The 27,802-nt window shown below is 36.2% G+C and overlaps 1 protein-coding gene across 7 annotated transcripts in view; it reads right to left on the bottom strand.

Annotated features, from left to right (window-relative positions):
* The window catches only part of LOC308176312 (uncharacterized protein), a 145,801-nt gene that overhangs the window by 57,263 nt on the left and 60,736 nt on the right, over positions 1 to 27,802 (bottom strand). For 4 of the 7 annotated variants that reach the window (XR_013938219.1, XR_013938220.1, XM_080551881.1 and 1 more), the window contains exon 2: positions 9,488 to 9,602. Coding sequence is in view for 2 of the 7 variants with exons in the window: in XM_080551881.1 (XP_080408007.1) it covers positions 9,488 to 9,602 (115 nt within the window). In the remaining 5 variants the exon portion in view is untranslated. Of the gene's footprint in view, positions 1 to 1,009; positions 1,080 to 2,184; positions 3,671 to 8,252; positions 8,654 to 9,487; positions 9,603 to 27,802 lie in introns of those variants that run through there. The other 3 variants (XR_013938222.1, XR_013938221.1, XR_013938223.1) reach the window with 3 other exon arrangements.

Raw genomic sequence — 27,802 nt, 5'->3', positions numbered from 1 at the left:
TGAGACCTTGAGTACACTCTTGCACCAAGAGGTGCTAAAGAGAGAAGGTGTTGGGGAGGGAAAGGGAAAAAGCTACACACAGCCTTTTCAAAGCTCTCTCTATGTGGAATTCATCCATGAAAGATCAAGTCTAAATGGAACTAAAACCAGTTTTATCTGCAGTTGGTCCATTTTACCAAACATCTCAAATTTAAGATTTCTGTTTGGAACACATGTACTGTGATGGTTAACGCTGTTAAATTTCTTACGGCAGATTCTCTGGGATCCTACAGATTTGGAGAATACATATTGTATTTTTATATGTGCTTTCACAATACCTAACATTCCTTGGCAAATCAGTTAGTAACATTCTCACGTAAAATTATGCTTCGTCTTGCTTGTTACATGTGAGTATAACTATAGAAAAGCAAAAAAAGTTTCTGTATTTGGATCATGATTTACAGCTCTATTGAGGTGCTCAGGCCTTGTTAAAAGTGATTGACACAGGATGAACAGTGCCTTTTTTTTTTTTTTGAAATAAGACAATGGTAAATGAGATTACAGGCTTCTTTCCTTATAGAAATATATTAGTTTGCTGAATGACAGTCTACCCTGCAGTTTTAAAAAGATGCAGACAAAACCCCATTCAGTGGAAGAAACCAGTATTGTGAACTTTCCCACATCACCTCTCAAACTTAAGACAACACGCATCATTAAAGTAATTAGAAAAAAAAATAAGTTTTAATATCTCAGAAATACAAGTGTTGATCTTCTGTAACCTAAACTGTCAGTGACTTAAGATTAAATACATTACTTTATCAGCTAAAGAGGACAATGTTTGTAAGGTTTTCCCTTAACCTTCCCGCCCCTAAACGATACAATAGCTGCTGTCTGATTTGCTGTCTAAGGATACACTTTGAGGGTTGGAACTGGATGATCTTTAAGGTTCCTTCCAACCCAAGCCATTCTATGATTCTTCCCCAACCCTGCTACTGTTCTTGTCAGGCTAAAGGCAAAATTCAGACCTTACCCTCTCTTGTGTTAAAATCTGAACAAATCCCAGGGAAGTAATTAGAAGACACGTGCATCACTTCAAGGAGCTATGAAAGCAAGAATTAAACTTGGTGTACACTCAGAGCTAGGTTGAACGACACCAACATAAGCCATAATAAAAGTAAACAGAGGAAGAATTCAGAAAAGGTACTTCTATGTATTCTATCTTTTCTTAATCTGATCCTAATTGATTACTTGGGAAAATAACTGTGAGTGTCCTAAGAGTACAAAACAAATTATTGTTCCAGTTCCCCTAAAGCCTTAGTAATCATTACACTAGTCCTGTGAACATCTTACTAAGCCAGTCCTCTCTGGACTATAAATTAAATAAATCTGATTTTTAGAACATTTTCAATCTGATATTTTCTCTATTTCCTGTGAAACATATGCACACCACTAAACTATTGCCTTTAATGTACAACAGCTGAAGAAAACATTCTTAGTTATGGGAGAATTAGAGTGATATTAACATATTGTTATCAAAATGCATCTGTTGAAGTTCTATCAACACTTTCTAGAGATACAGAAACAACTGTATTTTCGTAGTTTTATCATCTGCACAGAACAGCATTCTGCATAGAAGTTTCTAATTAAAATTCTGTTAGAGAGACTAAGCTGTTTAGCATCAGATGTAGAAAAGATACAGAGTTTTTCTCTAAGCTACAACAATATGAATTAAATGATTTAATCTCAAAGTTTTGTTTTTGCTTTTTTAAGCTTACTTTCTTGCATTGTAGAACATACACCGAAAAAAAGGGGGGGGGATGAGAGGGGGAAATCAGGTTTTAAGATTCTCAGGAGGGGCATCAAAAGTTTAAGCACCCAAAGTTATTAATCCCTTCTGAAACTCCTACTGCAGGTGCACGCTTTTTTTTTTTTTCCTTATGCATATGAAGTCTATTCCAAACCTTGCAGTCATAAGTACAACGAGCACCACAGATTTTAAACATTTCACTGGTCTGCTTCTCTAGGCAAGAAAGGACAGACAGCATTCTTGTACCTCTTTCAGACATTTTCCTTATGCAAATGTTTTATGGCTCAAACCCAGAGTCTCAAAGACTGATTGACCAACCCACCCACATGCACATATATATACACACATGCAGAAAAGAAAACTAATTTTTTTTACTAAACAACTTGTAGGATCCTTACTGCTTTTTCTTTTAGTCTGCTCCTACTACTCCAGGACCAATCACAGGAGCTAAACTACCTCCTGCTGTTTTTTACAGCTGAGGTTTCTCAATCCTTTATAGGCACCATTTGACCTCTTTCCAGCTGGCTCTGATAATCGAATATGGGCAGTGGAGTCTAGCCCCACCTTCTTGCTCCCTGAACAACTGCTATAGGACTAAAAGGCACAGACCACCCTGTTAAGTGTCCTATTATTGAAACAGAAAAAAAATATTAATAAGAAAATCTACTCATTTTATTATTTCTTACAAGACAAAAGGAAAAAAGGGAGCAGAGAGGGTGCCTTATGTGGATATGATTAGCTTGTATTCATTTGAAAGTCCTATTTAGAAACAGAACTTTGAACTATGAGCTTTTGAAGACATATAGCAGTTTTAAAAGAAGCAGATATTTTATGAACACTTTTTTACGTACATTTTGTCTTTGGAAAACTCCACATATGAAGTGTTAGTCTGGGGAGCTATTTTGTTTAATGGACCTACACAGATTTGAAATAAATTCAGATCAAGCAACTCTCCCATGTTTAAGTTTTTGTTGTTGATGTTGCTTTTGTTTTAACTGCATGCTCATTATATTTTATATACAAGACATGATTAAAAAAAAAAAGTCTTAGTGATAGGTAAGAAAAGATCTCATGAGCTTATATTGTCTGAACTACTGAGCTGAAGATGAGAGAGGATCCTCTGGAAGGAAGGCTTTTATTTCCTTGGGATGAGGATGTCTATATTCATGCCGCCAGCTGAGAGTGGTTTCCTGAGGTGAGGGAAGTGAAAAAAAGGGAGGCTAAGTCTGTGGCATGGGTAGACACTCCTGAGAAAAGCAGGTAGCAAACACAGAAAGCAATGGAAAAGGAGGTTGTTCCAGCTAACATAGGAATCCCAGTGCTTACTGGGAGCAGAAACTTGATCTGAAAGATACAGTGGGAAGGGGGGAGAATTCAAATGATCTTATTTTAATTTAATTCACTTAAGATCTCTGAGCTTTGTCTGGGTTTGGAGGTGTTTTTTTTGTTGTTGTTGTTGTTGTTTTTTTAATTCACTCTAAGAAAAGGCTTGGACAGGCTCATCACAAAACTATGCCTGACTTAAGAGTCCTATCACAACATCTCATCAAGTATACAAAGCTAGATCTGTGAATGAATATATTATCAGAAAGATATTTATCGCTGACTTTAAATGTCAATATTTGCATAAGAAGGTAGTCCTAAAAGGTGATTTGCTTTGCCCCATTGCTAAGACTGTTTATCACAAATTCTTGAGATAAAGCAAAAGCAGGATGTAGATGCTATGTAAAACATACTTTTGTGTTCTGCAGAGATAAATTTTATCCCAGACATAATAATTGTATGATGAGTGATAACATTTGAGAGAACAGCATTCTTTTAGTGGAGAAATGGTGTAAGTTACTGTATATATGATTTTTACTTCCCAATCATCTCCAAAGGTGCATTTGTGCAAATGTGACTTTTCAAAATTAGACTCACATACAGTCAAAGCTTCTGCTTGTGTTTGGATGAAGTACATCCAATTCTTGTCAGTTGGGTTTAATTGTCTCCAGTTGTCATAAACACTATCAGAAGCTATATTACACATATTATTGTGTGTGCTTAACATTTTGGAATACCACCAACAGGGAAAGAGATGTAGCAACATTTCACTGTCTTTGAAATTATTTGTGAAAATGAACACAGACATTTTCAGTACTGGACTTATTAATGAAAGCCTTTCCTGGCTGGTACATATAAGGGCAAACACATTATTCCCAATGAGAAACAGCTTTGGAAAAGTGAAGGGGAAAACCTAATGGGTGGTCTTCTAAGAAAATAAAATCAGAGTTTTACATGCTAGTGGCATTAGAAAAAAAAAAAAAAAAGTAACTGAGGGTGACCTTTGGGGTCCAAAGGCTTGAGAGTAAGATGCTGAGTTTGAATCCAATGGGACATATATTGTGTTCTCCCCAGGCTGATGTGGGAAAATACTGTAAATTTCTGAAATCCGCTCTGAAGCAAACATAATGGTAAGTTTTGTTCCCTGTACTGGCTGAAGCAAGAATCTATGAAGGTGGGGAATAACTGAAAGATTCTTGTATCAGCAAATACTAAATTAAATGTAATAGGTTTTGGAACATGCTTTTACCCTTGAGAAGAGGTCTCCAAGATATTTGATATTAAATCATTCTGGCATTAACAGGAGCCCAGACTTACACTTGATCATTTTAGTACTTTGCATTATCAGGTATCCTTTGTCTGTTCCATATTTTAAAATTATTTTCTTTTGTCTTCTTTCATCTATGTACCACTGCCTTTGTCTATATCTTTCCTATGCATATATATATATATATATCCGTTTCAGATGGTTTTAAGATGTAGAGATTATATTTTCTGCTATTTGGGAGAGAAATAATGGCACGAATGACAGAGTTATCTTGTCATCCTAGTATGAATTTCACTCTATTTGAATACCCTGGCAAATACTGTAATTTGGAAGAAAAAAATAGTAAAAACCTTCTGCTAGTGCATATTGCAGATTTTAACAATAGAGACTAGTTTCTCAACTGGTATCTTTTATTGGCTCTACTCAGGTCTTTTAACATTTGTTTTATTCTGTAATTAGACAAATCATTTATCATTATAAATATTCTGTTTGATCTCTTTTGGTTTATACCTTCCCAACAAAATTCCATGAAATGGAGTAGCTACATTTCTTCCATATGCAAAATTGTTTATGACATTTCTGATCACCATGTGATTAAGGTTCCAGGATGAGTGACGGAGATGCAGTAGCAGATATAACTGTAGATTAACATAAGGTAATTCTATAAGGTATTTGACTTTAAGCAAAGGCCGTGAATGAATCCATCTCCCATGCCTCCTACTCTTGTTGAACTTCCTCTAGGCCCATCTAAATAGACTGTTGCATAAACATCACTACATAACTTTGGCATGACTGTAAAATTACTAATTGACTTCTGTGTTCTCACTCATGAGCAAAAGGTTCTCACCTTCCTTTTCTTTATTAAGTCAGCTTTCCTGCAGATAGATGTCACAGGACATGCGATTTCCTTCTGTGAAGGTCATTAAATGTGAGAAATACATAAGCACAGTTTGCTTCCTCCCTGAGGCAGGGATCCAGAAATTTTACACAGAAGTCTCTTATGTAATACTTCTTGCCAGCTAGTTTGGCAGGTCCAGCCAGCACCAGTAGCATAAACTGACTTGGTGAGATATACCTTTGAAAGTGATTCATTACAACTGTGTAAACAAAGACCAACAGTGGGGAAAAGATCGACTATTTTAAGGTCTTCAATGAGTGTTTTGTTTGTTTGTTTGTTTGTTTTTAATTCAGTAAAATATTCTGCTACCAAGCTCTGTCATACCCTGCACATTAGAACACATAATTGGTGTTCGATAACCTTGACCTTCATTGAAATGCAGTAATAAAGGCTCCAGGCCATCTGAAAACATCAAGTCTTAAATAACCTAGCAATATACACTTGAAGTCAGTGAAAATCTTGTCATTGACTTTAGTGCAAACCTTTCAAGACCTTCTGTTTTGACTCAAGTAATATTGTGCTTATAAACACACCCTTTGGAGAAAGAAATATGAAGACTCACCTAAAAGGTTACAGCTTTGAACACAACCTGTATCTATATCAAGGAAAAGTGATTATTCAGTAGTTGATGTTAATTAGTCTCCATTGACTTCCAGTAGTGAAACTGCTCATACTGTCTTCACTATATCTCTTGACTACAGCTGGTATTTCATAGGAAATTTTATGAAACAGACAGGAAGTAGCAGTTCTTATTATCCATTAGAAATGTGTTGTTGAAGATTAAAGTTCATTTAAAAAATAAATTTTGCTCTATTTATACACACTCATTTGTTGTACAGAAATAAAAAAAGAAAAAAAAAAGAAAAAAGACAATTTCCTTGATGTTTATTTAAAATGATGATGATGATGATGATTATTATTATTAGGAAGACTTTTGTTCCTTCATAAGAAGTAAAACAGATTAAACCATTTCTCTGACATCATGAATAACTCTGATCCTCTGCACAGGAGAGGGTGATAAGGATTTCTATAATGACTGCTAAGAAACCAAATCATGTAGATGTATAGCTCTTAGAAAGCCTAATGAAAAAGAAAATATGAAAACAAGAAGTGCTATGCTTCACTGTAGAGCAAAATATCATCTTACAGGGAACTGTATTTCTTTTTGTAAAAAAAGAATAGAGTTTATTCTCTGATTGTGTTCTGTCATAAATCATATAGACAGATGTGTGCCTTAGTCACGCATCAAGGTCGATTACCATTGCTTTAGGTTTATACAACACAGGCTAGGGATTAGACTTTTTTATAGTAACTTTTTTTTTTCATTTTATAGTAGAGAAAATGTAATATTGCATGCATTTTTCTTCGTTACAGCAGATCTGTACAATAAAAACAATATTTACATCATGCAATTTTCTGCTCTCATGAAGAAAAACCTAGTCATAGCTGCGTCTGCTTGTTCTCTTTCTAAGAACACAGTTTGGGGGAAGTCCTTACACAGTTTAAGATAATGTCTAAAAATTTTTGGTTTCATGTTCTGCTACCCACATGCCTATCTACTTTTTATGCTTTAAAAATTGGTTGATTAACAAAACCTTAGAATATATAAATAGATTAAAAGCATATTGAAAAACAAACAAACAAACAACAAAAAAATTCACCAATTTAATAATTAAGCTCTGTTGAATTCCTGCAGACATGAGTCAAAGACTTTTAAATGACAGGGTGTGTATAATGTTTTTTAACTTCATTGTACCAGGCCAGCCTGAACCAGATGTGGGGTTCTTCCTCACTATAGCTCTTTACTAAAGAAAACTCTGTAGGAGGAGGATATATAGGATATATACATCAGGGATAGTGATCTGACCTCAGCTATTATAGCTAGCCATAGTTGGCATCAAAAAAAGATCAACATGAGGTTACTCAATATTTCTATTAGATAGAGTTCAGATTTGACATTAGTCATGGGTATAAAGTAAATTTTGACTCTGCTTTGGAATTCAAGCTCTCTTAGTTATCTGCCAGCTCCAATGAACTTACAAAAATGAGATTGTTATATTGCACAAAGGAGTGAACACATGGCTGCAACAAAGAAAAGCTAAGATTTGACAGAAGAACTGATAACAAAATGATCAGTGGTCACCAGTGTTTGAATTCTACTGAATTAAATTTATTTAAAACTGAAAGGCAAAGTGAATACATAATCTATGTATAATCTATTAGAATAACAGTCACATCATGTCATTTCTAGATGTGAAATGTTTGAGAAATGTTTCTCTTAGACAATCTAGTGTTTCCTCATTTTGTCTTTCTTTTTGATAGGAAAGGCCAAAAGGATGTGTATTTGCCTGTAAAAATGTTAGACTGCTTCAAGTTTTGTAAAGAACAGTATTTCCAATGTCAACCCAAGAATGTTAAAAAAATAGTAAAATTTGAGTCAAAACCTGCTTTTGTCTTATCACAGTACAGTTCATAACAGTGGATCATGGTTCACTGGTATCGTAATAAAAATAATATCTCTAATATCTTAATAGCACTGCAGTTAGAAATTTGTGTCACAGTGTTTTTAGCGCTCATACATTTCTTCTCTTATTCTGAATAGTAAAGACCCAACTATTTCAAATACTTTTTTTTTGCTTAGAAAATATCAAAACAATTTAAAAAAAAGTTTTTTCAAAAAAAGTCATCTTTTTTTTTTTTTTTCCACAGTAATACATTTTTCCACATAGCTGTGATGTTTATGTTCACCCTGACTCACACTTAAAGGAAAGGAGGTGCTAATATCCATGATCAAATCAGTTCATAAATTTACTTCATTGCCTAGTCACACCATCAACACTTGTTTTTCCACTGAATTTGTTTCTCATTATTTCCTCTCTTTTACCTTACCCATGAGTGGTTTTAAAACTACACCAACAGAAAAATATTTGCAACAACACCCCCATGCAAAGAAGCATTGTAAAATCAAGGTGACTTACCTTTCAACAATTTTTTCTCTCAAAACAGAAAGGCTTCATGCTTTTTTGAGCAAGTATCTCTCCTCTGAGGCTCTTCTCTTCCCTTGCCTGTCTTACACTGTGGCTTTAATCTTTGCCATCATTATAATTTCCTTAACCAAGGACTATGATGTCACAACATTTTCATGTTATGAGGGACCTCTATGGGTTCTGGATATAATTACTGCTTTTCTGGGTGTAGCTATGCAGTTGTCAAAGAAGAAGAGATAATATAAAAATAAGGAAACAAACTACAATGTCTGGTTCTTGGCCCACTTGTTCTTTATGCTGATATTGTTTGAATACCAAACTCTCTGGCTTCTTAACCACTAACACACAGTAGCATTTTACTATCTCCTGAAGGAATCAGAAAGTAAACAGCTGATTGACTTAATTCACCTTTCCCTACTGAAACCTGTTATTGGTTGAAACACAAGAAGAACCAGTATTTCTACTGCATCTCCCTAACATGCTTAATCAACTTCTTTCCCCATTCACCAGAAATGGAATATTAAAATGAAGTGTAATGTAGGTCTGTGTGCTGACACACAGTAAATAATAACTGTTTTCTGTCCTTTTTTTATGCAACAAATACACTTTTAGGCATAAATGATTTCTGGGGCTGAAAAGCCGCTGGCAAAATAGTCCAGCAATACAAGCACTGCACGAAGAAACATTTTTATTGTGAGCTTCACTATTGCAAGTGAGTTGGGTAATCTCTCTTACTTTGGATTTTTAAAATTAGTTTTCAGATGCTAATGTCATCTCAGCTGGGGCTGAGGTTTCCCAGAAGAAGAATCCTAACAAAATCAGCTTCTCAGTCTACTACACAAACTGTCAGAGCCAACTGATCAAGGCTGAAATCAAAGCTCAACACAGATCAGGAGAATTTAACCAACAGGCACACTTCCTCAATGAATGCCATAGATGTTTATTTTCCCTACTGGAGTTCTCCACAACTCCCCAAAAGCCATAGGTAGGAAGATGGTTTGTCCAAGCAGCTGTGCAAACTGCTGCACTAAGACTGAATAATCCTTACTGACATGCTCTGGCAATGGATGGATCTGACGGCAGCCCTGTTTTTAGATGATCTTACATGCTGTCCTTCCCTCTCTGCAAAGGCTGAGAACTACACACCTAGGTAATTTCTTTCTCTCCCCATGGAAAAAGAAAAGAAAAAAAAAAAAAAGAAGGAAGAGCATCTCTATGCACCTTACCCTGTAATATACACAGCTCAGTCTTGACAGCCACCTGTGGACTGGAAGTGAGTGTAGTCAGAGGGTCGATGCACCCTATGTGGCACAGGAAGGTGAAGAAATCCTCATCAGCAACCTGGAAATGAAGGTCAGATATTCAGATTTCAAGGAGCCCCGTGAAAAGATCTCAGTTTACTTGTGGTCCTTTGAGGCATGGGGCCTTAGAAGAACATTAAACTCTGAAGCAAGCTGTCAGTCAAGAGCCATAACAGCAGCTGTATTTGGGCGCAACTACCTGTAAAATATTGAGATAAGACTATTGTTACTAAATGCAGACAACTACAATTCAGGTAGCTTGTTTGTGCCTGGAATGATTGCATTTGAAGTATAATGGAAGAAATAAGCATCGGTACCTAACGTCTGCCTGTTGTGTAAGTGCTGTTTTTATTGCTTTAGCTCACAGGCCAGTAGGAGTTTGTTGGTCTAACAGCTGGAAATAAACCCCAGGAAATCTAAATCTTTACTGAAGTATTTGAATATTGTGGTTCTTTTTTTTTTTTTTTTTTTTTTGAGTGTTTTCAGCTCTATCACTTAAAATATAGAGGGTGAGTGCAGTGAAACACCCTACTCCCACTCAGACACTCCTAAAATTTATGTTTGTGTTCAGTTTCTCCAAGGTCACTCTGGATCGGTGTCACTGCAGCATAGCTGTGCCAGCTACACAAGCTGAGAACGTGTCCTTCTCTCACTCAGTTGCAGACCCCTCAGAATATGTAGTAACCAGTTGATGGAGAGGAACACACTGTCCAACACAGAAGTTCCTTCAAAAAATATTACAGACCTTCACTTCAAGCCTTTGAGCCCTCAGACTTTCTGACGTACTAAAACAAATCTTCCCTGAGACCCTGTCCTACCAGTTCTAAGCAAGAACATTTTGCAGGATGCAACATGCCATATTAAATAATTTAATTTATTTGTAAAAATATCCTGCAATAAAATAATGAACATCTTTTATTTATTTCTTGATAATCTGCTGATACTATACGGAAGAATTACTTCTATTCCCAGGCCAGACCAGTATTTCCTACTCCTCATGCAATAGACCCATATGAAACATATGCTTTGTGATGCATGTCACAAAGCACTGAACCTTCAACTTAGCCTAATATAGATGCCCTTGTCTTCCAAAGAAATTTCTGTATCCAGTGAACAGACACAGACACTTACTCAGTCCACCTCAACCCCCTTCTAGAGGTACCTGTCTCTTATTATTATTATCAGAAGGCTCCTGCAACAACTGCTCTTCTTTCTTCACTGTCTCCATGAAATGTCTGAAGGAGGGGATGACTTCATCTCTGGCTTTTCTAACTTATTCTTCCCTACATTCCTCTTCATATTGACATTATTTCTGGTGGGAATTCAATCAGGTAATGATGCAACATCCTTTCTGCACACAGTGATCTTTCATGAATTTAACCCATTGGATGTAGTATGTAACAGGGAAATAAAGTGTTTGGCCATTGCTTTTGTCTGCAGTTTTCCCCTGTATTTCCTAACTCTGTTCACTACATAAAAGCTTACTGGAGTGAATGTCATAAACATTTAGATAATCTCCTTGCTCTGCTATATAGCTAGTACGCAAAGACAAACCTATAGAACTGAATCACTTCTAAGTTATGCAAGAGGAAATCCATCTGTTATGCACCAGTACATTTAGGCATGACAAAAATTAAAATTGGTATAAAATGAGTTACGAGACAAAAGCCAGAAATCACCTTAGAAGATAAATGCATTGGAAGTGAAGGAAAGGTCACAAAGTTGGACTGCAAGTACTTATAAAAGTTAGATGCCATAGTTTTTTTTTACTGTTATTATTAAATAAGAGTCATACATACTCAAGGACTTATTGATCTTGGCAAAACAACAAAATTAATTTTTAAAAGTCAAGCCATTCTTGAAATTATCCCTGACCAGACTTTATAACAATATATGCCTATCTGTATTTTTATCAATATTTAAATCAATATCTATTTTTCCATGTTCCATTTAATTTATTTTCATGGCATGATCTTACTCTTATAGACACCCAGATTAAATATTTATTTTTTATTTACAGGTGCTCCCTCTATCTATTTCAAGGATTTTGAAGTAGTTTTTTTTTTTTTTTCCCCAGTTTTATAAACGTCACTGCCCTCTCTTGAAAATACCCACGCCAGTATTTGAAATTTTAAGTGAACACTAGGATAAAGCCAGTATAGAAGACACACACACCAAAAAAAAAAAAAAAAAGAGAGAGGAATTAATTTCTCACTTTGTGCTGAGGTATGTATTGATTAAATATTATATTTCTATATATTTATCTCAGATATATCACAGATAAGATAAAGTGTGGTAATTAGCAGGCATGGCTCCTGCTAATAAATATTATTTACTGATGTTTTCAGACAGCAAGTAACTTCATAGCCCAGAACTCACAAAAAAATGCTGTTATGTATGCAAACAGTATTTTCTGAACTACTGGTCATAGTGCTAATTAGTATTTATTAATTGTTCCCTTGAAGCCTCCCATCTCTATATTATTTCTTGTATTTAGATTTCTATATGTTTGGAGAAGAAACTGTCTTTTTCAAAGAATCACAGAATCATAAACTGGTTGAGGTTGGAAGGGACCTCTGGAGGTCATCTGGTCTAACCCCCTGCTCTGCAGGGACATCCAGAGCAGGTTGCCCAGTGCCACGTTGTAGTGGGTTTACGTGGCAAGGTTTTGGTATTGGGGGCTGCAGGGGTGGCTTCTGTGAGAAGAATCCAGAAGCTGCCCCATGCTAGATAAGGGCCAGTTTCAGCCAGCTCCAAAGGGACCTGTCACTGTCCAGAGCAAAGCCAGTGAATGACATTATTTGCGCCTCTGTGACAGCATATTTAAGAAAGGGAAAAAACACTGCTGCACAACATCAGCTGGCAGAGTGAGGAGTGAGAACCAGCCCTGCAGCCACCAAGGTGAGTGCAGCAGGAGGGCAGGAGGTACCCCAGGCATAGAGCAGCGTTCCCCCTGCGGCCTGTGGAGAGGCCCCTGGTAGAGCAGGCCCCTGCAGCCCATGGGTCCCACACGGAGCAGATCTCCACGCTGCAGCCTGTGGAGGAGCCCCTGGTGGAGCAGGTGGATGTGGCCTGGAGGAGGCTGCGGCCCATGGAGAGCCCCCACAGGAGCAGGCCCCAGGCCAGAACTGCAGCCTATGGAGAGGAGCCCACGCAGGAGCAGGGGACCTGAGGGGAGCTGCTGCCCATGAGGGACCCGTGCTGGAGCAGTTTGCTCCCATGGTATGGAACCATGTTGGAGCAGTTCTTGAAGGGCTGCTGCCTGTGGGCAGCCCCCGCAGGCTCAGTTCGGGAAGGATGGCATCCTGTGGGAGGGACCCCACGTGGAGCAGGGGCAGGGAGTGACCGAGAAGGAGCTGCAGAGACAAAGTGCTGTAAACAGACCACAGCCCCCATACCCCCATTCCCCTGTGCCACTCAGGGGGAGGAGGTGGAAGAGGGTGGATGGGGGGAAGACGTTTTCAGTTTGTTTTTATTGTTTCTCACTTCTCTAGCTTGTTAGTAATAGGCAATAAATTTCTCTAATTTCCCTACACTGAGTCTGTTTTGCCCATCATGATAATTGTTGAGTGATCTCCCTGTCCGTATCTCAACCCTTGAGCCCCTTTTATGATATTTTATCCCCCTTTCCCTTTTAGGAGGGGGAATGAGAGAGTGGTTGTGGGTGGAGTTCAGCTGTCCAGCTGGTAAAACCACCACGCAGATCCAGATGGCTTCTGAAGATCTACAGTGAGGGAGCCTCCACAACATTTCTGGTCAAACTGTTGCAGTGCTTAGTCAGCCCCATAGTAAGGAAGTGCTTACAGACGTTTAGATTGAACCTCCTGTGTACCAGTTTGAGCCCATAGCCTCTTGTCCTGTGACTGGACAACACTGAAAAGAACCTGGCCGCATATTCTTGGCACCTTCCCTTCAGGCATTTATAGACATCGATAAGATCCCCCTAAGCCTCCTGTTCTTCAGGCTGAATGGTCCCAATTCTTTCAGCATGTCTTCATAGGAGAGTTGCTTCAGTCCCCTGATCATCTTAGTGGCCTTATGTTGGACTCTTTCCAGTATGTCCATGTCTCCTGTACTGGAGGACCCGGAACTGGACACTTCAGGTATGGCCTTATCAGCACTGAGAAGAGGTGAAAGATCACCTCCACTAACTTGCTGACAATACTCTGCCTAATGCAATCAAGAATGCTGTTAACCTTCTTAGCGGCAAAGGCACATTGCTGACTCACGTTCAACTTGGTGCCCACCAGTACTCCTAAGTCCTTTTCTGAAGAGCTTGTGGCCCCAGCATGTACTGGTGCCTGGGGTTGTTCCACCCCAGGTGCAGGACTCTGCACTTCTCGTTAAACTTCATGAGATTTTTGTCAGCCCCTCTCTACAGCCTGTTGAGGTATGGATGGCAGCACAGCCCTTTGGTGAGTGAGTCACACCCCCTACTTTATGTCATCTGTGAATTTATTGATGGTGCACTCTACCCCATCATCCAGATCATTAATGAAGATATTAAACAGGACTGGACCTGGTACTGACCCCTAGGGTACCCTGCTCATTTTGGTCTGAGTTGGTGCAGTATCTACCATGTAATCGTCGTAATTTATGAATGATCCTGCTGAAATTATAATCTTAGTTCCTTTTAAATAGTTGTCTGTCCCCACAAAAAATAACCCTATGGAACAGTTCCAATGTTAATGTTGAGATTATAAAAACTTTTGCAATCATATTATTATACTCAACAATTTATAGTGTAAATCTAATATAATAGCTGTAAGTAAGGATATCCATCTATGTAGGCAGCATCTTTAATCTCAGAATCTGGAGATCAATGGACAACTCACACTACATGCTAAAATGTGCTGCTGTTGGCATGAGTAACATCCACTGGACTGACGGAGCATGGGATGTGCATAGTAGATATACACAGACATTTTATATTTAACAAAATAAAAAATATATATATAAAAAAAAACAACTTCTGGGTTTTAAATTAAACATTTAGTCTGGGTTTTCTATAGGATTTCATGAGTCACTCCAAGGACCTTTGCAAGACATAAGCCTGCCACTGCAAACCACAAGTTGTTCTTTTGTCTTAGAGCAATTACAGTATTATTAGGTACTGTCATGTTATGTCACATGATTGTCATATACTTGAGGCCACTCCTAGATTTATACTATTATCCTTTAAAACTATTTTTTTTCCCAGGAATTAACTACTACCTTTTATTGCAGCAGTAAATAATATTGCAAATGTGGCTTTTACTGTCTTTTTACTGACAGTGTCTAAGAATAAGCAAGATTAAAGAACAATGCTAACAATATATTTTATCTCATGGCATATATGATATGGTTATATTTAATCTCAAGACTATAGACAATTTCTGTAATGTAATTAGGACTTGTTTTTCTTGGAGTTAAATACTCCCTCTGTAAAATGGGAATAAAATTATTAATCTTCTTTATGATGCTGAAGAAAAGTAAACTCTGCTGTTGAGAGGGTAGGTATATTATCATCCTCCTCCTCTATAGTGGAATAAATCCTTATATATGTTAAAATGATTCTCCTTATATATTTTTCCCTGCATCAGCATTTAATAAAGTAGCCTCTGGACTCCAGAAAAGAATATTTTTATAACTTCCAATGATATCTGGTTTTGTGCAACAACAACAAAGATCTTTACTGTCCCCATGAATAAACAAAAAATTAGATGTTTTGCATTCATGTACAAAACAAAAACAAACCAACAAACAAAAAACAAAGCTGGGGGGAAAAGGGGAGGAACTTGTAAGAAAAGCTTTGTCTTATTTCAAGAAATAAATGTGTGTTTTAGGACCTAAAGATTTCAATTTTTTTTGCCATACCTAGAAAGTATGCTCTGCATCGTATTTCGTAACTAGCTTTTGTTCTGATATTTTTTTTCTCATTTTCAAAAAACTTTTCTCTGTAATGCCATGAACAATCTTAATTCATTTTACAATTTTGCTTCAGTAACTTTTTAGACTATTCTTGTGGAATGATTTCTCCATCCCAATGGCACTTAGCTGAGTGTTTTAAAGAGTTTCTTGAATTCAAATATAAAATGTAAATGAGACCCTTAACTAAATCACAGATGCAAATAACATCCAGATGGATCAGTACATGTATTTCATATACAGTCCCTATCTTTGTAATGGGTTAAATTAAAATTCTGGATCCAACATGCACTAAGTGGAAGTTTCAGTCTCCTCAAATCCTTCTTTGGATCTGATCTGCATGGCTGATGTCCATCTCTAGTCAAAAAATCTGTTTGCCCAGAGGAAAATGATTCCCACTGTAGTCACAAATACTTAAATGTTTCCATGGGTGACTTCGAAGCCAAAAGTTTGCACAGGCCAGAGAAGCAACCTTGTCAGAGGAAAAAAATATACAGATCCCATTCTTCAGTTGCTTCCTGACTAAAATATTTTGAACTGTGGTATGTCTGCACTGCATATGGAATGAGCATATACATGTTTATGTGTGCATATTTACATGCGTATATAGTTTTCAATTCTAATATATATATGAAAGAAGGATATGAATGAAAACTTACAATTCTGACATCACCATAAGCAAGAAGAAAATGACTACTTCAGGTTAAAATTAAATGTACTTTCAATATTGTCAGAAAGATATATATTACACAAATCTAAAAGAATTTTATGTGTATGTACTTCATGTTCATTCAAAAGTATATTCAATCATGTTTATAACTTAATTGGTGGGAAAGGGATATTTTCTTTTAAATGCTGTGATAGTACTACATTCAGTAAAAGAAAGACTCAACAGTTTTACAGCCCCAGCAGTAGGCTCAACAACAGAAACAACAGGAGATGAATGGAAGTTACACTGACAGAAGAGCGAGACACTTCTTGGTCAGGAGATGAATGGAAGTTACACTGACAGAAGAGCCAGACACTTCTTGGTAGTAGTAAACAGCAAAGAAAGGGGCAAGCAACAGAAATTGCAGTTTAAGAGTCTCAGATTAAACTTTCAGGGGCAAAAAAAAACCCTCGCCATAAGGTTAGTGTTGGCAACAGTCCCACTTTGAGCAGGAAGCTGGACTAGACACATCCAGGATTTCTTTCTAATTAGCATTTCTATGGTTCCATGAAATGTATTAAAAAGCGTTTGCCATGTATCACATCTTCCAAAACAAACAAACAAAACCTACCACCAAACAAAAACAACAAAGCAAAGCAAACGAACAAAACAGGAAACTAGTAGCAACATGCTGATATGATAATTCAGGTGGATTAGCAAGGCTTAGCTACTGATTTTAATTAGTAGAACAAGAGGTATTTTTATCTACATCACCAACACACACGTCTTTGTGAAAGTATTCATGGGATTTCACTAATAATATATTTACAGAATTGGCTTGGAGCAATTTACGTTACCAAACTACCCCTTGGAACCTCAAAAATTTACTTTTTCTTTGATAACTATTGCAAGATAAAAAAATGTTAGGTAGCTGTTAGGGATTATTATCTGTATGAGCACCTTGGATTCCACTGTATGGTTCCAGTAGTCAAGTGTTCCATTTCAAAGTGCAATATATTGTTAGTTCCTTTAATCAGTAGCAAGTAGCAAGAAGAATTGATAAATAGAATTTTAGTGTTCAGTGTAATGTCAAAATTGATTTTGCTTTTTCATTCACCATGTTCCCTACCAAAATGGAGAACAAAATAGATACTGGATAACAAATTTTAATTTTTTTTTGAAATCACTTGCAAACATTCCTAATACTCCATTCATTTTCCTGTATAATTCTACATACTGTTGCATCCTTTCTTTCAAAAGAAAGAATGACCTTGTACTTGACGGTTGCAGGCTCAGACATTCTAAGCCACTCCCAGAACTTCCCTCTTTCACTTACATTTCTATCAGAAGATTTCTAAATGTAAATGTAAGTGCTTTAAACTATGTCCTGATTGCTTAATGATGAACAACCGCAGATGACTTGAATTCTACTTATTTAGGCACTAATTATAGATGTCAAGCTGAAATACATCCAACATCTTGAGTTAATATAGGAGGAGCTTGGATATTACTCTGACAGGTGCCAGAATAAAACTTTAAGACACACAAGCAGGAATTATTTATGGAACTAATGGCTGAAAAGATTGACTGTAGCTAGTCATTCCTCCATTTTTTTCAGCTGTAAAATAGAGATAATAATATCTCTCAAGAAAGAAATAACTCTTTGAAGTGTTACGAAAATGCCCTGAATTTGCAGACCACTGTGCATTTCTCATCTGGAAGGTGCTATATACGGTGAGAACAAGTTATTGCTTGTTGTCTCCTATCGAAGACAGATGCATAGTTAATCATGAATCATATGCTTTCATCTTGCAACCCAGATGTAGCAAATACATTTTTTACTTGCTTTCAGCTTAACAAGCAGAATTACAGGTTTCTTAATGAAGTATATGAGCCTGTGCCTGAATCCAGTGTTCACTACCAGGCTGAAACACAGGTTCACAGTACCCTGATAAATTTAAATGTAGTTTTCATATTCACTGTGCATGTCTATTTGTAAAAAGTCAGTGCACATCAATGAACTTCATAGGTTTTTGATTCTGCCATACTGATCCTGAAGAAAGCCTGGTTGCCCAAACTTAGTTCTGTAATAATTTGTTCTAGAGATGAGGGGAGATGAAGGGTCTATTTTAATTTACTGCATTTTTTGGTAACTACTATCATTTGGTGTAGATGAAAAGCTAATAGCATAGTGGAGACAGAACAAAGAAAGAGTACTTTCCCTAGATAACTGAAATTAAAATTTATTAATTTTCCAATGTGAACTCTACATTTGCCCAGATTTAACAAAAAAATTGCAGTATATACCAATACGTCACATATAGTCTCCTTCTATTTCCCTCATGAAAACTTTCTAAATGAAAAAAATATATATATATATATTTTATATATATTTATACATATAAAGATATATATATATATATATCTATCTGTTGCCTTCTTATTTCCCAGTGCCGATTTCTTAGGAAGAAAAGTGTAGGTACACTGTGGAAGTACCTACATTCTCAAAAAAATGACACTAGATTCTTTTTTTCTTTTTTTTTTTTTTTTCTTCTTTTCACTGCCAGTTTTAAGCTGGGAGGCTGCTGGCCTATTCCCACTTAAGCCTGCTAGAGAATAACTTATAAGGTTTTCTTAGGAGTAGGCATTTTAGCAAGTGAAAAGCAAATTAACTATATACAGTGTGATATTTTATACTTCATGAATTTCAAGAGGAAATTGGAACTACAAGAGTCACAAGCTCTTGCCAGGAACAGAGGAAAGTGTAAAATAAGCTGTAGAAAATATGCTGAAAACTTCTGCCGGCTTCATAGAAATAGGAAAGCAACACAAAACAAAATTGTTTAAGCCCTTGCTTAACTTCTGAAATCATGATACTATTCACATATGTTAATAAAGGAGCTGCCAACTTGCTTAGAGCCAAACATTTTTCTGGACAGGGAATGCAGTTCTCAGCACCAGGCAGCATCATGTCTTTCTGAAACAGTCTCATGACCCCAGTCTATGAAGAAATTCCTAAGAAACACTTGATCAGATAAGAAGAATGTTTTCAAGCAATAATCATGCAAAGGTTTCCCAGATGGATCATTTTGTGCCATGAATAGAACACTGTGGGGCACTGTTTTTTACAAATAACTTTTATCTTTTTTTTTTTTTTTTTTTTTTTTCCACACAGTTGTCTTTTATTTCCTTGCAATGTTGGTGGTAGGAATTGCTGTAGGCCTCACAGGAAGCACCCAGCCAACTTGGAGTTTCATAAAACATCATACAGGCTTAAGCCTGCCCAGATATGCTGTTAAGCACTTAGCTAAGTGCAGGGAAATTATGATAACTAAATTCAAGTATTTCTTAACCAGTAAATCAAATCATAACATAACCTGATTTAGGATATATCAACAACACAATGCAGTGTCCTCTTTAAGCTACCTCAGGTGCAGGATCATGTTCATAAAGTGGTCTTCTCAGCTAAATACAACCTGCTTCTCAGCTGCCTACTAATTAGCCTGAATAGAAATCCATGCTAATGAGCTTTTTCTACTCTCTGTATCTGTACTTCTTCAGATATCGTCAAACAGCAGTGAACCATTATATTCATGACCACAAAACTGGTCTCTTGGATGTGGACTGAGTGCCCCTGAAGGCAGTAAAAGCTTAGTAATAATATAAATTAAGAATTTAGCCAAGAAGGAAGAGAAGGGAACATTAGAATCGTGTTTGGTCTTCTTCACTTTCTCCTTACCCAGAAATAACTCCAGAACTAACTAAAACACTGAAAAAAAGAACCAGACTTGTGTTTCTTGCATGATTTCCAGCAGCCTCAGCAACATGAATTGGAAGCCACCCATCTAGCTGATGCATGAAGACCACTAACCATACACTCAATAATGTATTTCCATTTTTGCTGTCTTTTTGGATTATTTCAATGGCACAGCTCAAGGCAGCTGCATTCAGTGCCTAAGGAGTTGCAGCTGTTCATCATGGATGTGTCAGGAAGGAGAGGGTTTGGAGCTCGTTTCCAGGGATCCTACTGTGCAGAAGGCTGGCAAGGGCTGTGGAAAAGGGAGGGTATTGAAAAGAATTTCTGTAAAGCTGTTTCCCATAGTTGTGGCTTTGGTCACATGGGGTGAATAGCTGAGGTGGTTTTTGGTTGGACAGCCTGGGCACTCTCAGCAGCTATCAGGCAGTCAGCATTTTGGGGCTGGTGACTTAATTGTTGAGGGCTTCAGTTTTCAGCCGTTTCCTTCATATAACTTATAAGGCCCGTCATGTACAGATGTTTGTAATGAAATAACTCATTCTTTAAATTTGGTCTTTCAGGTTGCTAGCACGTGAAGGCAGGTCAGTTTTTTAGTCAAACTCATAATTTTTTGGGAAGCAATGTTTGAAGACACGTAGGGGTAAGCACAATAACGTACTGAAAGACTTCCAATTTAATTATGCTAAGAGAGACAGAGAAGGTTCTTTTCTGATGACAAATAAGCAGATGTCTTTGCTTTAATTATATCACTTTAAGGAAGGCTGTAAGGAAGGCTGAACCACTGTAAGGAAGTTTTTGCTGGTGGCTTTTTAAGTTCCAAAAGGCAACATTCTATGCAATATTAGGCAGTTACCACGGTACCGTGGACTTATTTTTAGCCAGTAGCTGGAGAATTTTGCTACCTAGAGAATGTATGTAGGTATGTCATGATGGAAAACAAGTCACATAGAATTTATACAGAAACCTACTGGACACTTGCTTGGGGAAGTATAAATTATTTTTATCTGATTAGTTTTGCTCTAGTCTTCTGTGGTCATCTGAAGTGTATGAGTACTATGTTACAAAGGATTTCCATCTTCAGTGGTAAGCTTAGAAGATATATATTGACAAGTTAAATGGGGATCAAATGCTTCACAGATTATGGAATCTTTTTTCCATATGGCACCCCTACACTACAGTTTTATGGGTCTAGTACTCCAGCTGCATCAGTTTATAGGAGGTGTATATGACACCTCTTTCTTGGTGCCAAACTTATTTCATATTCTGTATCCCACCACTGAGGCAAAGGTAGATGAAGCAGGATAGAAGACAGAAGAGGATGAATGAACCTGACAGTCGTGTCACCTCAGCCCAGAAGACAGAAAGTGCTATGTTGCAACAGGAACCTCATGGAAATTCATGACAGTTTTACCATTCTCCCACAGGTTTTACAAATGTTTTGGATAATCCTTGATGTCATAATGACAGGAAATGCACACATGAATGTAGATGACATCTAACAAGTGTCTTTTCTCTCTTTCTCTCTATATATGCATATAAAATTACAATCATCTCTTAAATAGAACTTTTATTACAAGCCATATCCTAAGGAGCTTCACAATCCATAAAATGTGACAACAAAGCAAATAGGTACCATGTGTTCAACATAATCACTGAAGAGGCATTTACAGGCAATCAGGGATCATAATGGAATACGTTCATGGATTCAGATACTACAGTGCATGAGGAAACTGGAATAGTATATTCATGAGAATCAGGTTCCACAATGCATGAAGAAACTGAAATAATATATGCTTGTTCAACGCTTATTTCATATATAAGTTCCACATATGTCAAGACCCTGCAGTGATTTAAGTATTCTTTGGCCTAATGTCTACATTACGGTGAGGTTGAAATTTGGTAGTTTCTAGCTGATAGGAACATGCTAATGAGGAAGATTCATGGAGGAAAACCCAATATTAGACAGGGAGGCAATTCCTGAGGCTGTCTTCAGCCTGGTAAATGTGACTGGCACAACGCTACTCTCTTGTATAACTCTGCTTCTTCAGGGATCTCTATTGAACTTATGCTTATTGAACTACGTGGGTGTGTCCTCCATGACTATGAAGGTCACTGTAGGTACCAAACATTCATATAAACATTCTAAAATAAAATTAATAACACAAATAAAAGAGAAAATGGATCTGAAAATCTGTCTCCTTCCCTGAAGTAAAAGCTGATTACAAAAGTGAAAACAAATTGCCGTGAAGTTTTATGTTGTCTTACAAATTGTCCTATCCTAACAATTACTCGTGACAACTAGGATATATTCAATAAAAGCAAACACTGTAACCAAATTAGTCACATAGAATATTAAAGAAGATGCAACTCCTGTAATAGTGGTTTTTTTTTTTTCTCTTAATATGCAGTAAATACTGGCCATTCAGCTGCTTCTGAAAAGAACTTACTCCTTTCAGAGTCAACAGCTAAGCTCTGTGTAAGTTAAAGAAGACCAATTCAAGATTTCTCTTTCTTTTGTCCTAATGAATAAAACTTCATGAACTTCAGAGATTGAATAATTTCCTGAGAATTCACATTTTTTTTATCCTTTGGGTCACCAGTTTTAGTTCTTCGTTACACTGACTGCATGTAAGTAGTTACAAAATAAGACATTCATCGGCTTGGAATTGAAATTTTGTTTCTGAATATTGTATTTCAAATCCCAACAAGTTTTTGGCTCCAGAACTACTTAGTAAATTGTTAAGGACCTTGCACTAAAGACATCATAATTCTTTTACAGCTGTCGTTTCATAGAAAATATATATTTTTCATTAAAATGGCAATACCTCTCCACAGCATTAATTTTGGAAAATAATAGGATTTTATTTTTATTTTTATTTTTATTTTTATTTTTATTTTTATTTTTATTTTTATTCTTATTCTTATTCTTATTCTTATTCTTATTCTTATTCTTATTCTATTTTTTTTTAGCAAATGAAATGGAAAATTCCAGATTTTCATGGTACTTTTTCAGTAAAGTGGGACATTTTTGCCAAATCAAATGAAAGTTTGCTTTCCCCAAAGTATTAAGTACTTTCAGAAAATGTTCACTTAGTTTGAAAAAAAAAAAAAACAAACCCAAAACCAACTTTTTAAAGTTCTGTTTTTGGATCTCTCTTTTTTTTTTTTTTTTTTTTTTTTCATGCTTTGCAGCTTCTGGGGCAGTATTTGACCAAAACTGATACAAGTTTTAAGATATATTACTGGATACTGTGTGTGAAATACAGAAGATTAAAAAAAAAAAAAGTAATGTTTTGGTTATGATTTCTTTATAGAAGTGCAATGGAAATGGGTGAAGAAACGGGTGAAGAGCAAAATTTGCACAAGATTTTTGGAAGAAGTTTACAAAATGATTAACCATTCACTAGGAACTTGCCAATAAAGTATGAGACCAAGACCATAAATACAATTTTTATGTTGAATTATTTGACTAGTTAGATTCAATAAATCTTTAAATCAGACCTTCCTTCTGAGGTATCTTTTATTGTATGCTTTCACATTCATGTAGCTTTATTGATTGTATCTTCTTCACTGCCATATGTTAAATTGCAAGCAATAAAATTGAAACATTAAATCACGTTATTTTCTTTCATGTGTCACTTACCTATTGGGAACATATGTTACATTGGCACAATAAAACTTGCCCTGAAGGCCTAGTCTGTGTACGCAATGCTGTGAAAATGGATGCATATAAAAAAGTCATTGTGTCCTAACTGAAGATTAAGCTTCAATAAAATAATATTATAAATATTTAAAACATAAAATATGACTTGTAATGATGTAATAACAAATTCTCTGGAGTCTGTGTCCTTAAAAGGAATGCAGAAGGACATTTGCAGTGTGTGTCTTCCAGTAGAGTTTACCACTTCATCTATGATGCAGGCCACATTATTTCCTGAAAGGGTTTAACCCAGCTACTCCTTCCACTCAGTTTACTTTGTAACCAGATTAACCTATCATGCATTTATTATTTATATAATACATTTTTGCTATTGATCCAAGGAAACTGAGAGATACACAATGAAAAATAAACTTAATTTCGTTATGTTTTAAAATCAATTTAACGAGGAAAATTAAGCATTCTATATAGTACTGAATGAAATATCCTGGGTTTACCTTGAGTTATACCTCTGTACTTTCAATTAAACAACAATCTAATTTCTGCTTGTTTTTCTCTTTTGGCAAGGAATAACTTTATTATTATTATTATTACTATTATTACTATTATTATTATTATTGTTATTATTTCCAAATGACTCCATTCCTATTCATAGTTCTGATCCATAGATCTATTACAATGGCACTACCAGAAGGCTGGAGTACATCTCCCAGAACTTTGACCTGTATCTGATACCTAATTAATTTAGATTAAGATAAGAGATATTCAATTTGGCTTTTGTTAGAAACAGACTGATTTTTTTCCCTCCAAAAGAGAGAACAGACTTCTGAACTACAGAAACAGTTCTGATCTGTCATTTCTTAAAAATCCTACCTTTGTAAAGAACTAATGTAGATAATGAGGTAAAAATGCTAAAAAAAAAAATAGGTTTTAATGCATAACCAGAGTTAGTTAATAATTCTAATGCATAACTAGCAGATGATCTTCATAATAAAGTCCTTATACTTTCATTATAAACATATTATACAAGCAATTTGGGAATAAACTAAAAAGAATTGAAAAGTTCTGATTTATTTTATTTTATTTATTTATTTATTTATTTATTTATTTATTTATTTTGAGCAGCCTGCTCTGTTCAGAAAGTTTTGCTCATTTATTTCCTGCTGGTCTGGCATTGGCAGCAGTAGTTCAATAGCAAGCAGAAGCATAGCACAGCACTTTAAAGACAGTGAAGAAAAGTATTTTTATAGATGAATGTTAAGACAGTTCAAACCAGAGAGTACATAATTGTTAAAACCGCACTGGAACTAACTCACCTATTCTTCCTAAAAGTGCCATGGGGTCTTCATTTCACAACTGATGCATGGGACATTACAGTTTTTTGTTTGTTTCATTGCAAAAGACTATGAAATACTGAGACTGAAAATAACTTTAGTTTTGTTTCAGAAAGAGAGAACAAAGTTTAACTGATATTTGCTAGAGCATGAGTCCAACAAAACAGCTGGAGTCTAAGAGAAAAGAGCTTCTTTTATCATTAAAAAAAAAAAACACTTTTGTGTATTGTCTGGGAGAGATGGTAGGTTCCTTCGTCTGCTCCAGGATAATAATGCTACAGTCTGACTATACTTATCCCTCTCACACAATTCTTTTTTCTTCTGACTATAGTGCTTGCAAATGAGTTTTTCACTCAAAAATCAAAACAATGTCTAACTTAATGAGCATTTTAGAACATTGAGAAAAGCTGTCAGTTCATCCAACCCTTATTATTTCATCATGAAATGTCTGATCCTGCGATATTATCCATTGCTTGTTATTCTCAAGCCCAGGAGGGAGCAAATCAATTGCAAATGCAAAACTTGTCAAAGGCTTTGGGCCTAACTCTTGAAAAAAGAAACACAGCACATCTTAAATGGCTCTGCTCCATAAAAAAATGACAATGGGGTAGTAGGAAGGAGTCTTCAATCCTGGCCAGAAAAACTACTTATGCAACTGGGTCACAGATGCTGATTTAAAGAAAGGGGCACAGAAGTGATCGCAGTCATATTCCCTCAGAAAGTTTGAATCATTTTATCTGTACAGCATTTTGATATGTTACATGCACTCATGGACCAAAAGCAACAGTACTGAACAGGGAAGATATATTGACCTTATACATACAACATATACGGAGTCCTCTTATAGCTGTTATTGCCCTCTTCGTGCCACCAACTTGCAGCTCTTTAGTGAATGCATCAGTCCCATGGACATGTATCTTGGTTTTACCTCTTCAAATTTTAGCTATTTGAGGTTTGATATTTAAGTCTCAGCTATTTACCTTTCTTCAATGACAAAGAAAGCTCTTTCAGACACCTGTTGCATCGATGTTTGGATATGCCAACTTTCTTTTGTTGGTATAAGTGGAAATTAGGTAATTAGATGAGAAATCATATTATTTTAGATGCTTAGAAACCTATTCTTAGTTTCTGCTTAGTATCGTTAGAGGGTTAAAGTCTACAAACCTTAAAACCTCTCTGGGCAGTCTCTTTCTAGGCAACTAGTACTACCATTTGCAAAGTGTTAAGCGGTCTGTCAGGTGGTACTCAGTAAACATGGTGGAATCTGGCTTTCCGCACAAGCATGTTGAGTGAGGTTGGTTATGAATGCTTGATTTGCTGTGAACAAATAGTTAAAACAAAATTCAAACCAGATAAATAGATCATTCATGTAACAGTCACCCACTACTACTACCCCATGCTGCTATGACATTGTGAATACAGAGCACTATTATGGAACTGGGATCATGGAGCTTAACCGTATTGCAAATTCTGTGCACAGCTACACAGAGTTACTGAGTATGAGTAGAGGTCCACAGGGTGCAATCTTGCATAGCCATACAAAAAAAAAAAAGTGTGTATATCTATCTATATATTGCTTTAGGGTGAAAACAGCATGGAGAAAAACAATGTTTCTAATAGAAGCATCGCATTTGTGTATGTGAAAAAAAAAAAAAAGCATAAGGTTTAAGGTTGTTTTCATGTCATAGCTAGGTAGGTAAGCCAGGTCTACCATATAAAAAGCAGAGTAAATTGGTCTGCACTGAATTTTCTGCTTTTACAGTCAAGCTATCTTTAACCAAGGGAGTTTACCTAAGGCTTATGTGTTAATTTGCACATTTTTATATCTACACATATTACAGATATAAATATTGTAAAAACATATATACATGTCTATACAACCTACAGTTATTCTTGCAGAAAAGCCAAGTCAGAGCTCTGACAATAAGACTCTAACATTTTGACAGTACTCAGAGTTGGCTAGTGCCTTGAGATAGATCTGCAGAGACCATTCCTTTGCAGTGAACTCACCAGAGGCTGAAAGACTTTTAACCTGAAGAAAGACAGATTTAATTAGAATACACATTAGGACAACTCCATAAATACTGCTCACCCTAACTTGGTCAAAAAGAATGGGAAAAAAAAAAAAAAAGTGGGTGGGGATATCATACAACTCTACTGTCTCTCTGCAGGGATGGTCTTAGTTTCTAGCCAACTCAGTAGCTTTGAGTTGCAACAATTTTGGCATAGATCTTTGTGGCCCTGAGGAAATCTCCTTCCTCTTTGCTGATGTCTGGTTGCCTTTGCCTGCTGCTCCTGTCAGCCAGTGATCCTACTCAATAGTGCAGGATTTAGCTGTGATTTTTTGCTCTGCCAACCAACTTTCACTCTGAAAGCTTGTTTCCCCAAATGAACTAAGTAATTTCCAAGGAAGGAATAATTTTTCCACCCTGGGAACTTCACTCTACCCAGTTATTTTTCCTAAGAGAACATAATACACCAGCAGAAACAAAGTACTGCAATTTTAGTATTTATAGTAATATTCTTTCCTTAGCAGAATTTTTCTTTTCCCTTTTCTGCACCAGAGAATCAGAGATCCCTGATAGAAGCCCAAAAGAAGAACATGAATAACTAAGACCTTTTGTGCTGAGAACTTGTGTGTCACTTCAAAAAAGAAATGAAACACTAAACTGAGAATAGCTCTGAATTACTCTTATTCTTTGCACACTGGCATCAGCCAAGGAGGAGCTTTAGTTCACCAGGGTTTTGAAGTCTCAAAAAACTACAGGCCTCAAGCTTTTTTTCCACATAAGAAGGGAATCTGGGTTTTGGTGATTTTCTTTGATCTTCTGGTTGATATTGGAAGAATAGCAGTGGTAATACATACTCATGTAATTCTGGGGTATTCAATAATATATATTTTTTTACTAAATGTAAGATAAGTAAACACTCCTGG

This window comes from Anser brachyrhynchus (assembly GCF_964034855.1).
Source record: "Anser brachyrhynchus genome assembly, chromosome: 1".
Lineage (NCBI taxonomy): Eukaryota > Metazoa > Chordata > Aves > Anseriformes > Anatidae > Anser > Anser brachyrhynchus.
Note: the sequence above shows the minus strand (reverse complement) of the source record. Positions and strands in the feature narration are given on the sequence as shown.